This window comes from Mauremys reevesii, linkage group 2 (assembly GCF_016161935.1).
Source record: "Mauremys reevesii isolate NIE-2019 linkage group 2, ASM1616193v1, whole genome shotgun sequence".
In the NCBI taxonomy this organism is placed as follows: domain Eukaryota; kingdom Metazoa; phylum Chordata; order Testudines; family Geoemydidae; genus Mauremys; species Mauremys reevesii.
Genome location: NC_052624.1, coordinates 155327354 through 155340802, shown reverse-complemented (window position 1 = coordinate 155340802; position 13449 = coordinate 155327354). Strand labels below are relative to the sequence as shown.

Here is a 13449-nt window from a genome sequence, read left to right as displayed (position 1 = left end):
CATTGCCAAGGCAGAGAAAAGTCTGTGAGCATCCAGCAAAATTTGTGGTGCTAAAGCCTGACTCTGCATTTGTCTCTTGAAGGGTAAGATGCAGATGGTAGTATGTATCATCACTGGGACCAGAGATGACTTGTACGGAGCCATTAAAAAGCTGTGCTGTGTGCAATCTCCAGTACCCTCTCAGGTGAGTCAGGTCACTGCAGTATTATAACTTCTTGGGGCGGGGGGTTGACATGCTGGAGACAAGGATTCCATACACAAAGTTCTTGCCTGGAATGAGACCACAAAATACTGTCCGTTTCATCCTCCTTTACATTTGAAGCTTCCCGTCCCATTTCTCTCTAGAGCCAGTACACCTCTGGAAGCAGTAGAGCAGGCAGGCTAATCTGGCTATAGTTAAAAATAAACAAAATCCTACAGTAACATAAAATCATGACCATTTAACCTAACCCTTAAGTATACAGTGAACAAGCCATGTAATTTACTGCATTCCTCTAAATTAAGGCCAGTATAGCAAAGATGGCATGCCTAGAAAAAGGCCTCGGGTGGCTGGAACATCATCTTGGTCATCATATTGTCTATAGCAGAATAACAATAGCTTGTATTTAATCTGTAATTAGTCACATTCAAATTGTGTTGTGGACTATTGCCTTGCTTGTGAATATTGTGTCTAGCCTTAAAGAACTGTTTCATGGTTATCTCTGTAAGTATCTGTGGCTAGCTGGGGCTTCATGTGCTTCACACCTCAGCCAACGGAACAGCAAGGATAGAACTCAAATTCCCCTGTTCCAAAACCTCAGACCTCTGCCAGTTAAGCAAAAGGAGGTTCTCCTTTAGCTGTGTGAATGTAAGACCTATGGCAACTGTTGAGGAGCTTCAATTCCATTCAGAAGGGGAAGATAGTGCAGATACAACAGCCAGCACATATAGTGTCTGTGTGTTTAAAAAAAAAAAAAAAAGTGAAACTTGCTAGAAAGACACTTTAGTTTGCTGGAGGATGTAATGCAAACATCATTCCATTTGGGGAAACATCTTTTCTTTTCCGATGGGTGGAGAGGGACATAAATGCTAGTCTAGGGTGTAAGCATCCTTCAAAATACTTGGGAGCTTTGGATGAATTGGGGGTAAAGGGCTGGATGGGTATCAGTGTTTGTGTTTGCTGTGTATGAGACTTTTGCTAAGTGAAGGCTAAATTCTGCCCTCAGATGCACATTCAAAACTCTTGACTTAATGAGAAATACACTTGCAGATCCAGGGATCAGAACTTGGTTATACAGGCTTTAACAAATGCAAAGTCTTACTTTTACTACTTAAAAGTTTAGAGAAAAAGCAAAGAAATAGAATACTAATGGAAAAACTTAACAGCCCGTTAAAGTTGTATAGTTGGATTCCTTGCAATATGCAAGTATAATCTGTTTAAATTTATGATTGATTTATAGCAGGAATACAGTCTGGGGAGGAAAAAAGTAGACCCTGCTTCTGCAGTCTTAAAAACTTAGCTGGAGTTAACTGATTTTTAATATTTCCTGTTGCTGCAGGTCATCAATGCTCGAACTATCATGACCCAGCCAAACAAATTAAGGAGCATAGCACAGAAAATTCTGCTGCAGATTAATTGCAAGCTAGGTGGGGAACTCTGGGGAGTGGACATCCCATTGGTAAGTCATGTGAAAGTTATTTCCATCAAGGGAGGCTTCAGCACCCTGAATGACCTTACCTGTAGGTGCAAGGCTCTCATCTGTGACTTCTCTGTGGCCTTTCATTCCTTTATGTGTGAACAAATATTAATTCATCCTAGATCGGATAGAGGAAGATAGTTCATAGTGTGAAAGGAGCATTCAGCGTCTCTGAAATGTATCTCCCTTCTTCCCTCTTTCACAGGGGAATGTACTCTTACCCTTAACCTGTCTCTCTTACAGGCTATCAGCATACTAGCCTAGACTCAGAAGGCATGGGTTTGATTACCAGCTCTCCTACAGACCTCTTCCCTGCACACTTATTCTCTCTGTGCCTCCATTACCTGTCTGTAAAATGGGGATAATAGCACTTCCCTACATTACGGGGGGGAATGTTGTATACCACAGTACCGATGAAGGATAGATGAAATGAACTATCTGGTTAGCTCTCTGGTGGTAACTAGTACTTTTGATTAATTCCAGGGATTTTATGACCACTACAGGCATTAAACCTGAGGGTGGAACTCCCTCTTGGCATTTAATTCAGCTCTGCTTTTTTGCTCTTTAGAAAGTGTTCAGATGTAGTTTCCAGTGAAATGGTGAGTTATGCCTCTGACTCACAGTTCCCCAATGCACTGGGCTTCCTTTCTCCTTTCCAGAAACAGCTGATGGTGATTGGCATGGATGTGTACCATGATCCCAGCAGGGGAATGCGCTCTGTGGTTGGCTTCACTGCAAGCACCAATCAGTAAGTTGTTTCTAAATTAGAGTATGTTCTACCCCTTTACATGCCTGTAAAATGTGGACCTCTAAGCAGCTCAGTGTTCGGCTGACGTGTGCGCTTCACACTGCAGCCAGTGTTTGCAGGGAATGTGACACATGTAATGGACGACAGAGGGAGACAGATGGATCTGTTTTTTAATGGAGCATTCCAGATTACTCTGTCACAGTGAAGATCCTGCATAGTTCTCAAGTAGGGCAGTTGCAGTTTTGATCAGTTTTCTCCTTGTGTATTCCCCACTGCTTTCTGAAGTGTTGGTCAACCAAACACACAATAAGACCTGGCCAATAGCAAACTGGGAGACTCTCTGGGAAGTTTATCTTACTCTTCCAGGCTTTTGACAGTCCCTTGTTGGAGGAAAAAGTGGTGTCTGTGATTAAACTGCACATTGTCATACACAGATGAAAAGTCTTCAGATCTTGAGTTTCCCTACACTTGCGCTGCTAGGGAGTTGCATTTTTGGTGGAAAAGTTACATCATGTGGCTGGAAGCGAAACTCTTTTCTTTATCAATAAAGTTGCTTTATGGCACTGCCTTGCCCTTACTAAAAAAGACAAGAGATATTGACTTAACCTTGATTGTCCTTTTCAACAGGGTTTAATAACTTGTTTGTTTGCAGTCACCAATTCTAAATGCCAAGGACCACCTGGCATTATCTCTGATCATGTGCTGCCCCTATTGCCGTGTGCCTGAATCCTTTTAGAAACAGTCTGAGAAAAGATATATGCAAAGCTGGAGCTGAATTTCTTTTGAATTGTATAACTGTTTTGGGCTTTGGCTCACAAGAGACCTGTAGGTAATATTTATCTTTCTCTTTCTGCCACGAGTGCTCTCTCGAAGTGGTATTCTAGGGTTGTGTTCCAGATGCCTCATCAGGAAATTGCAGACAGTTTGAAGCTTTGTCTGGTTGGGGCCTTACAGAAGTTCTATGAGGTGAGGAAACGTAGTAGGTGACTCTTCGCTGACCACTACAAGAAATGGATAAAACTGCAAAGAGAAAAGTGTGCCTAGCCTGAAACATGCATCTCCTTTTCTGTACTCAGGAGTGCAGGCACCATCTCTTTTCAGTATCCTAGGGTGAAGAATTGTGGGTATCATTTATTGATTTAAAAAGAGATGGGATAGTTCTATGGATATCAAGAATATCCAGAGTTGTTATATTTAATGACAAAAAAATTGAAAGGAATATGAAACCTCATGCTTCAGGGCTTAAGCCAATCTCTAACTATTAGAGACCAGTGTGAGGGGCAGATATGTCCCATATCTGAATGTGCATCTTGCACCTTTTTCTAAAACATCTGGTGCTGGCCACTGTCAGAGACAGAATACTGGATTAAATGGATTTAGGCCTGACTTAGTCTGCTAATTCCTACGTGCTGGATTGCTGTCCAAAGAGAGCACCATAAACTGGATCTTACCCAATAAGTAGCATCCACCTATCCACTGTGCTTCAGTACATGAATAATTGGGTTTGTCACTCCATGTGTTCATGAGTGTCAACAGTCCCAACACAACCTGGAGTTCATCTTGACTGAAAAACTACTATATGTAGTATCAGTGGAAGATATTAAATTGGGCTTTCTAAACAAAAAGTAGAACAAATTTAAAAGTTAAGCAAGTGAAGAAAAGACTTTGCAGAGCTCACTTTGAATTTAAAAATTGAAATAGCCCCTTGTTTGGCATGGCATGCTTAATCTTCCTTCCTTATCTCAGGGACTTGCTTAATTACCTCGATGAGGCCTAGCTCACAACTGTGGCTATTGCTGAATGACTCTTCTCACTTTCAATACTGCTACCTATCTTAAGCAGTTATATTCTCCTGTCTCTGAATAACCTCAGCCCTTTATCTCACCATAAATCCCCTTGATGCAAAGAAAGGAATGGTACATTCTGTATGAAAGTGTAAGGACCATGATGTAGTTTCTTGATTATTTCACCACTTCAGCAGGTCGTGTATATGCTTTAATCTTCACTGGGTGTCCGCAAATAAAGCCATGCTCCCAGACACATGGTTAGGTCTGCTTTAGGGTTTTGAGTTGCAAAGGCACTCCTTCAAAAGGCAGTCAGTCCTATTTATAAACATGTAAATTAGATACAGTAGGTTTTTATCTCTTGAGTGCTTCTTGTGGAAGGTGCCAAATTAACAACTTTGGAAACTGAAGTCTACTTGCAGGACAGGTCCTTCATGGGCCGTGGTAGGGCAAGCTTTTCCAAACACTATCCTGTGAATATGCCTTAATGGCCTGGAACGAGCCCCCTTCTAGTGGGACAGGGGGGATTCAGTTTCCATGGCCCATTCAGTCCTTAGCCTTTTTGATGAGGCTGTCAAGAAAGGTGCTGATTGTGATGGTGGTTTTTCGAATGTGGATACTTGTCCTCTTGGGCCTGGACTGAGACCCAGCAAACTCATTCCACTTGGGCGTCGATGAACCAGCATCTTCCTGGGCAGCAGTTAAGTTGGCATTATTTGTGTCCAAAAGCAGATTGACTGCATTTAAACCCAAAGTAAAAAGATCAATGGTCAAAGCCAGAAGTGTCAGTGTATTTGTGAAGTCTTTGTGGCCCAATCTGTTTCACAGAATGCAAGCTTCAAGAAAAGAATAAGTTTCTAGCCCATGTGGTTGGGGTTATAACCTTCCCAATAAAAACTGATGCAGCACTGTCTCAGCCTGAAAAATACTTCTTCAAAATTAGGTGTTAACTCTTAATGCTCATGCTAACACATCGAGTCAGATTTTTCAAGCAATTTAGGTTCACAGTTACTGACCTCTTTCCCACCAAGTGATGCTGCATACCGCAGTGACTTTTTAACTAAAAAGTCCATGTCCTACACTCAACTTTGCAAACTGCCCTTTGATGTCAGTGGATATTCTGTTACAGATCAAGAATGGTACTTGACCTTATATTTGTGGATTCTCAGACCATAATCTACAAATATAATTTGGCCTCCTTCACAGCATGAAGCTGCACTAAGACATCAAATTCACCCATGTTACCCTAGACCATTCTTAGAATCATAGGGTTTGAAGGGAACACAAGGATCATCTAGTATAACCCCCCGCCAAGAGGCAGGATTTGTTGTTTCTAAACCATCCAACATAATGGCTATCCAGTCTCCTTTGGAAAATCTCCAGCGAAGGAGCTTCCATTCTTTGTCTTGTCTTGTTTCTTATTCAGGTGAACCACTGTCTGCCTGAGAAGATAGCAGTTTATAGAGATGGAGTGTCAGACTCCCAGCTGAACACAGTGGTCAGCTATGAGATCCCACAGCTCCAGCAATGCTTTGAAGCCTTTGAGAACTACCATCCCAAGATGGTGGTCTTTGTGGTCCAGAAGAAAATCAGCACCACTCTCTACTCTGCGTCCACTGAGCATTTTGTAGCCCCCGCTCCAGGGACTGTAATTGACCATACTGTCACCAGCAGGGATTGGTGAGTGGCAGGCAACCCACAAAAGTCTGTTCTCTGCCAGCATCCATATATTCCCCCCATCACCATTCTGTAACTGCCAATAAAAGTGGAGAGTCAAGTTGCATTGCATTACTGGCTTGTGGAAACCTAGTGCATATTTCAATTCCAGAGCAAAGAACTGAATGTGACTCAGCACTGGCTTATAGCAGGAAGCTGCCAATTATAGCCAGAGCGGATAGTCTAATGAATTTGGTACCTAGACTTTCTAGACCCCAGAAGTTCAATTCACCCCTTAGTTTACCTGCCTCAGTAGGATACCTTATGTAACAATGCCATTTACTCTGGAGCACTTTCTCATTAGACCTTGCAAAAAGGGTCCCATCTGTTCTCTGTGTATGTTAAACATACCCCTGAATAATAGCTCTGTGTAAGCTCAAAAGTTTTTCTCTCTCCAGCAGAAGTTGGTCCAATAAGATATTATACCACCCACCTTGTGTGTCTCATATCCTGGGACCAACACAGTTACAACACTGCATAAAACATTCCTCAAGCATTTATAAGAAGGGGTTTTGCTCTGTCCTTGCTCAAAATTTCCCATCCACTTCCCCACGGTACTGGTTGCTCTCCATCACAGAACGTGCTGCATGAATATAGACTGAAGTGCTTTGGGAACGAAAGGCCCACTTACATATTCAGCTCTTAGGCATTGTAGCTGGATCCTTGATGACTAGATGCTAGTGTACCCCTGGGGAGAATACACTGAGGGAGTAGGCAGTGATGTCATGCTGTGATTTCAACTTAGAATGAAACCTTGATAAAGCAAACTCAACTTCAGGTGTAAACCCCTTTTAACAGACCTACCTAAGGAACTGCCACAGGCTTTTCTCTTGTTTACAGGTGGACAACTTGACTCTTTAAAGTGTTTCTCTTTATCCTTCTCAGGGTGGATTTTTACTTGTTGTCTCATCGCGTCCGACAGGGTTGCGGAATCCCGACTCACTATATCTGTGTGCTTAACACAACCAACCTCAGTCCTGACCACATGCAAAGGTGAGAGCACTGAGCAGAGGGGTCTTCCTCAAACACCCCCTCCCTACAAAGTTGCACAGCAGAGAGGCTGAGTAGCTGGAGGTGGCGCTGATGACATGTAACTCTGGTCTTGAATGTTTTGTGATGTCGTTGTCCAAATCCTGCCCTAAAGAGAAGTGGAAGTTACTTCCTTGTGCCTTCTGATGTGATTGCAGAGGTGCATTTAGCAGCTGCTCCCCACCCCCGAAATGCTGGCTATCTACTGCTGCGAGAGTCAGCGTCTTGGACTTACTGGTGCAGTGGTCTGATCCAGCATGGCACATCTTCATTTTGGAAATAGTCTCTGAGTTTATTTGCAAAATTTGTCCTACTAGGTGAGGTGAGATCGCTTGCGAGTTGGGCATCTTTGCATATTATTTCCCATTTTTCTTTTTCAAGGAAATACTAGGTCGAGATATTTCTGAATTTATTGAAGGGGCCCGGGGGGAATCATGGCCAAAAGTCCAGCAATGATGATGTCAAACTCTGATTGGTTTGGCCATTTCTTGTTCTCCAACAGGACTTAGTGTTGAGAAATACTCTTGCAATACACAGCAGCAAAGCTGGAACTTTCCCCAAGGCCTGTTGTTGCAAAACAATCTCCATTTGGAAGTTAGCTAGAGACCAACATGTACCTTTACAAAGAATGAGGTGAAATTACTTCCTGTCGTGCCTTAGTTCATTGGCTCAAATGCTAACAACTCAAAAATGAATGGTACAGAGAAGGCAGATTGGATGTTCCTGTTTATCCTTCTTCATTATACAAGAACAGGGAGAGAATTGATGAAATTGAAAAAAGCAATAAATATAAATCAGATAAAAAGAAACTCTACTTTATACAGTGTATAATTAGCAATTAGCCTCTGGAACTGACTGCCAATGACAATATATAATTGAGCAGGATTCAAAAAATTGTTAGAAATCTATGGATAATGAGCTTCCATGGCCCATTCAGTCTTTAGGTATGCAGAGTTTGCATTAAGTAGGTCATTGCTTTTTTCAGGAGGATCAGGAACATACTTCCCCTGTGGGTAGATTATTCCATAATTGTCCACTAGGGATTTTTGCACCTTTCTCTGAAGTAGCTGGTGCTGGCTGTCACACTTCCTGAGGTAATTGCACCTCTGATCCCCTTTGTTGCCTCTTCAAGGATCTCAGGCCTGTAGCCATAACCTCTCTTTGGGCATGGTCCGTTGACTCCCCTCCTCTAGACTGAGCATTTAAGTTGCAGTTCACTGTGATGATGTTGTCAAATCTGACTTAAGTTCAGTACCTGCTGTTCTTCTTTTTTCTTGGGTAATGGCAGGGTTAACCAGTGACCATCCAGCCTTCATAAAGCAAAGTATTATTTGTTCACAACAGAAGCATTACAGAGAAAACATACCTTAATGTGTAGGTCTCAGCTTACCAGCTAGTCGCCCATCTTCTACATGGAGACCCTGTTAAGAACAGAGTCCTTCAAACCCTGTCCTCAGTGTCTGTCCCTGTTAGTCACAAGGTTGTTGTGACACTTTCTGGGGGTATCCAGGACTGTGGGGCACCTTGCTACCACCTGCCCCTAGCATGAGGAAGCCTTGTCTGTGCCTGTTGGGGGTCAGCTCCCCAGCTCCACTGGCCACCGACAAAACAAGCCCTCCTCTCTCAGCCTACGCAGGCTCCACTGTCCCTCTGCAGACCAGTGTTAGGCACATTCCAACCATTAAGCCCTCCAAGCTTCTCCATTGAGTGTCCAATCTCTGTTCCATGAAGACTCATGGTATTCACCAATCCACTGCTTCCAAAGAAACAGTGCACCTCATTTTCACCTCTACTCACCACTTCAGTTAACATGCAGCACTTAAATATGTTTATAGTGAAATCAAGTATAAGTTTATTTAACAAAGCACAGAAAGTCAAGTCGTAGCAACTAGAATTATTGGAAACAGCTACATTATAAAATAAAATCATAGCACACATTCTAGAGCCTAGGCTTAATTAACACGATATTTTATTAGACGTAAGAGTATTGCTCACCCAAAATCCCTGTAGGCAGGCCATGACCTTTTTGTTGTGAGACATGCATGCTGTCAGTGTGCCTCCGAAGTGAAGGATTAAGTGTCTCTTTGCACTCCAAGATATACCAGACCAATCATTTGTCATAATTCATGAACAGGACACTCCCCTGTGTGTATTCCTGTAGATTTTATAATCTCTCAATTCATTCCTGGCTAAGTATGCACATAGGCACACAGTGTAAGGCATACAGTACACAAATGGACAGGCAGGGAGGTAGGTGTCATTTACGTCCTTCCTGAAAGGAACATCTCCAATCGGTCACCTCCTGGTGACATGCCTGAACTCTAAGAGCATATTTTCAGTGTAGGTACATAACTCCTTAAATATTATCTGTATGTACATTTTTCATGGCTTTCAGTAGAGGCCCTCACATGCCCCCGTTGGTGAACTAGTATGCAGATGTCTGACCAGGGGACCCCATACAACCCTATGCACCCCCTGTGCTCTCTATCAGGTGGCATCAGGGGGTCCCTGGGTTATAGCTGTGTCAGTTCTTGAATTGAGTGAGAGTGACCTCTCCCTTATGTGAGGGTGGTCACTTTATACAGCTGAGTTCTTTGTTTGACAGCCTCCTTTTAACCAGCTCAAACTGGTATATGCAACTTCCCGCAAGGCAGGAGGACTTCTCCTGACTTGTATACCTGCCTAGGGATTTGCATTGATGTATCACCTCCGAGTTAGTTATTTTAATTCCTGCAGGAAGCTCCTTGTAACTCCCCATGGAGCCAGAAGACAATCCCAAGTTCCTAAAGATACATATACTGTTGTTAAAGCTGATATAATACCTTTGGAGATTGTGTCCAAAATATGTTGCATGGGCTGCTGTCAGAGCTAGGTTAACGGTTTGCCCCAGTATGGCAATTCAGCGAGAGAAGGGTTTGGTCCTTAAAGAGCTCCTATCCGGTGACTTTGAAAGGACAGCCCTCCACAAACACATGGTGTTCCCTGTGGGTAGACATACAGTGTCCCAGGTAGGGAGGTATGAATTCTAATGGAATCTTCTTTCCTCCTGTTGTTTCTAGGTTGACTTTCAAGCTTTGCCACATGTACTGGAACTGGCCAGGCACTATCCGAGTTCCAGCCCCCTGCAAATATGCTCACAAGCTGGCCTTTCTCGCAGGACAGTTTCTGCACCATGAGCCAGCTATTCAGCTGTGTGAGAGACTCTTTTTCCTGTAACCTGGAAAGCTGGGAGGTGAAGGGGAGACTCTAGCTCCTCAAACAGCAGATGGAGAAGGGAGCCTCTTGGATGGAGCTTTCATTGCTCTGTGGTCACCTTCTGAGGGGACACTGCACACCAGTGCTTCTGACAGCCATATAAAAGGAGACTCTCTAAGTTTGTTTTTATAAATATATATATTCTGCATTTCTTTTTACTTGGTTACTTAAAGGACACTTGAACATTAGACCCAGAAACATGACCTCCTTTAAAATCAATGCAATAATCCAGTGGGGGATTCTGCTTCTTGACTTCTGTTGCTCTGCTCTCCTGCGTATGAAAACAAAAGCAGTATGCTGCCTCTGCAGCAGCATTTTAACCCTACCTCCCCACTGCTGGGCTAATGGCATTGAGGCTGGCTTAACAACACAGAAGTAAATGGTGTTAATTTCGTACACCAAGGGAGGGGTGTGATCAGGGCGTTCCTGGTCATAGGAAAGGAGCAGAATCAGCAGAGGTAGGGCTAGCTTTACTGGAGTGTTGACCTAAGGTTGAAGATACTTAACAGTACCCATTTAAGAGTGGATTCCTGGTAACAGCCATTTGCAAAGGGAGGTGAAGATGCAACAGGAACAGATAAATCTTGTTTCAAGGGGTAGCGTTCAGTTTGCAGACAATTAAATCTGTTCCCCGTCAGCTGATTGCCCAAGGAAATGGGACTGCAGGGTTCCATTGTGAGGGAGAGTTTGAGTTTGCTTGCTTCTTCAGCATATGCAGGTGACATGCTAAGGGCTAGTCTACACTACCACGCTACATTGGCTGCATTGATGCAGCTGCGCTGCTGTAGCGCATCTGGTGAAGATGCACTGTGCTGATGGAAGAGCGCTCTCCCATCAGCATAATTACTCCACCTCCATGAGAGGAAGGAGCTATGTCGGTGGGAAAGTGTCTCCCGCTGACTTAGTGCTGGTGTGGGCAGCGCTTAAGTCCACATATTGTGTGTAGCTTAGAGGAGTGGCTTTTTCACACCCCTGAGTGATATAAGTTACATCGACTTAAGCAGTAGTGTAGACAAGCCCTAAGGAGACAGTCAGGTATTTTTGAGCCTGGTGGCTGGGTACATTGGTCAGAAGGAACATAGATAGCACCACCTTTTATTTTTATTTTTTTCCCTACTTTTTAAGAGATGTCTCAGTACTTGTACTGTAAATGCAACCTTCAGGAGCTTATATCTCAGCCAAACAACAGCAGGTGTTGGGTGGTGGAGAAAGCTAGATCTTCACACAGAGTTCTTGTTTACATTTGGGATGATTTTGTTGCATTTCAGTGCTAGAGAAATAGTTCTGTAGTGCAGGCTAAGGCTAGGCACAATGCAGAAACTGCATCAGCATGGTGAAAGGCATCTTTCCCATGAACCCCTGTTTCTGCACTCCTACCCTAGAGGGGGTTGCAGTAGGAGAGCTGCATTGATTCAGAGTCCAAGGAAAACACTAAAGACATCCTCAAACTTGGCAGGGGGAGGGTTATCTGCTGCTCTTCTGGAGTTCCCTCCTTCCTCACTCCCACGTGGGCTAATAGGATGTCCTGAGGCACAAGAAGTGGTGTGCATGGGGCAGTCACACGTACCTAGCACTTCCAGTGACTGCTAGGATTATCTCCAGCTCCATTAAAGAGTGTGAGACTGAGCGATGATGTGATGTAGGTGTACATTGTCACCGTGCCAACCTGGTGAACTGTCCTGATGATCTGCTCCTTGTGCAAACTGGAATTTCGGGAAGTTCTCCCTGTTGTTCCAATCCTGGGATTGCCTTGCTGCTCCACCACTTCGTTTGACTAGCAGGGCCAGAAGTGCTGCTGCAATGGCATGAGAGATGCCTGGGGACTAGGTTGAGCCACCATACTAGTTCCACTTGTGACTTAAGCCATTTTAGCTCCTTAGCTTTCAGAAGTGGAAAGCCACAGTATATTAGCCCACTGTACCACCCACCTACCTTCCATCAGGTGCCACCTTTTGCTCCTGTAGCTCCACGAATAATCAAGTTTTCTGTGTGTATTATCTTATCTTTCTCTGTGCTTTGGGTTAGAGAGCATGAAAGTAACTAAATAAAAACTGCATTTGTTGTATGTTCATTCCTTTTTTCTCTGCCTCTCTGTCAAGGTTTTTACACCTATTCTGTGTAGTTTCTAGTTTACCACAACAGATTACAGTAGGCCAGAAAACTCCTGAAATGTATGAAACCATATTGGTCGGCTTACACCCAGGATTTACACAGCAGTCTGGGGAAAAGTTCCTTTGACGTTGTCAGCTGATGAGTTCAGAAAGCCAGAAACCCAAACACAGATGACTAACGTCTCCAAAGGAAATGTTGATTTACTGGAAAACTAAGTTTTGCGTGTTTAAAAGGTGCTGAGTTTGTGAACTGATCCATTATGGTCCATGAAGTAAGACTTGCAAAATATACCTTTAACTAGATCATTGAGTTGGCCACAGTCCATGCCTCAGTAGTAGTAGTACATTACAAGCTGTTGGATTAGTGACCCGGAAGCTTTTCTGGAACTGTTACTGATCTTTCTGGTAAACAGTTTCAAACAAACAGTCCATGTTCCAAAAAATGACTGTTTCTGGAATGAACACTCTGCCTATGCAATAGTATTGAATATTTGCCCTTTTCCTAATTTCGGAACCAAAGCACTGGGTGTACTTCAAAAATCTGACAGTCTTCCAATAGCACTTTTTGTTTTTTGAATGTAGCTTTCAGTGGTGTTTTTTTGTGCTTTACAAATATTGGTCCTTGTATGAAACCAAAGACAACATATTCCCTGATCTGTGTCCAGAAAATCTCTTGCAACACCCTGGAGTTTATTTGATGCTTTTGCATTTCTACTTCATTTTCCTTTTTTTTAATCTAATGCTTTAAAGAGCAGAATCCTACATTTTATTTGTTTTTGCAGCTATGTGCTTAAAAGTTGCTGGTTACTGTAAGAAATTTTTTTTAATTCTTTCTCTTAAAGCTGGGATAGCTGTTTAAAGTACCTAAGTTTTCCAGTTGCCATGTAAGCAGCTTTCCTGAGGATGTTGCGTGAATAGTTGAAAAGCTCACAAATAAAAACATGATGATATATTTATGTGAGGGGGTGAGGCTAAAAAAACCTAGGATTTTAAAACTGTCTATGAATCTGTTGAGATGCTGATCTAGAACTGACACTTTTGGCTTGAAGATTTCTCCGTGCAATGATCGGAATTCATTTTGAAGTTGCATTTGCAAAGTTTCTGCATCTGTCCAATTGAATGGCTCCTCT

At 43.0% G+C, this 13449-nt stretch overlaps 1 protein-coding gene across 6 annotated transcripts in view; it reads left to right on the top strand.

Annotated features, from left to right (window-relative positions):
- PIWIL2 (piwi like RNA-mediated gene silencing 2) overlaps positions 1-12279 on the top strand; it is a 60525-nt gene extending 48246 nt beyond the window's left edge. For all 6 annotated transcript variants that reach the window (XM_039522018.1, XM_039522016.1, XM_039522017.1 and 3 more), the window contains 7 exons: positions 83-184; positions 1539-1658; positions 2336-2424; positions 3285-3390; positions 5635-5888; positions 6810-6917; positions 10013-12279. In XM_039522018.1, the coding sequence (XP_039377952.1) occupies positions 83-184; positions 1539-1658; positions 2336-2424; positions 3285-3390; positions 5635-5888; positions 6810-6917; positions 10013-10169 (936 nt within the window). In that variant the 3' untranslated portion in view covers positions 10170-12279. The remainder of the gene's footprint in view (positions 1-82; positions 185-1538; positions 1659-2335; positions 2425-3284; positions 3391-5634; positions 5889-6809; positions 6918-10012) is intronic.
- Positions 12280-13449: the final 1170 nt, after the last annotated feature.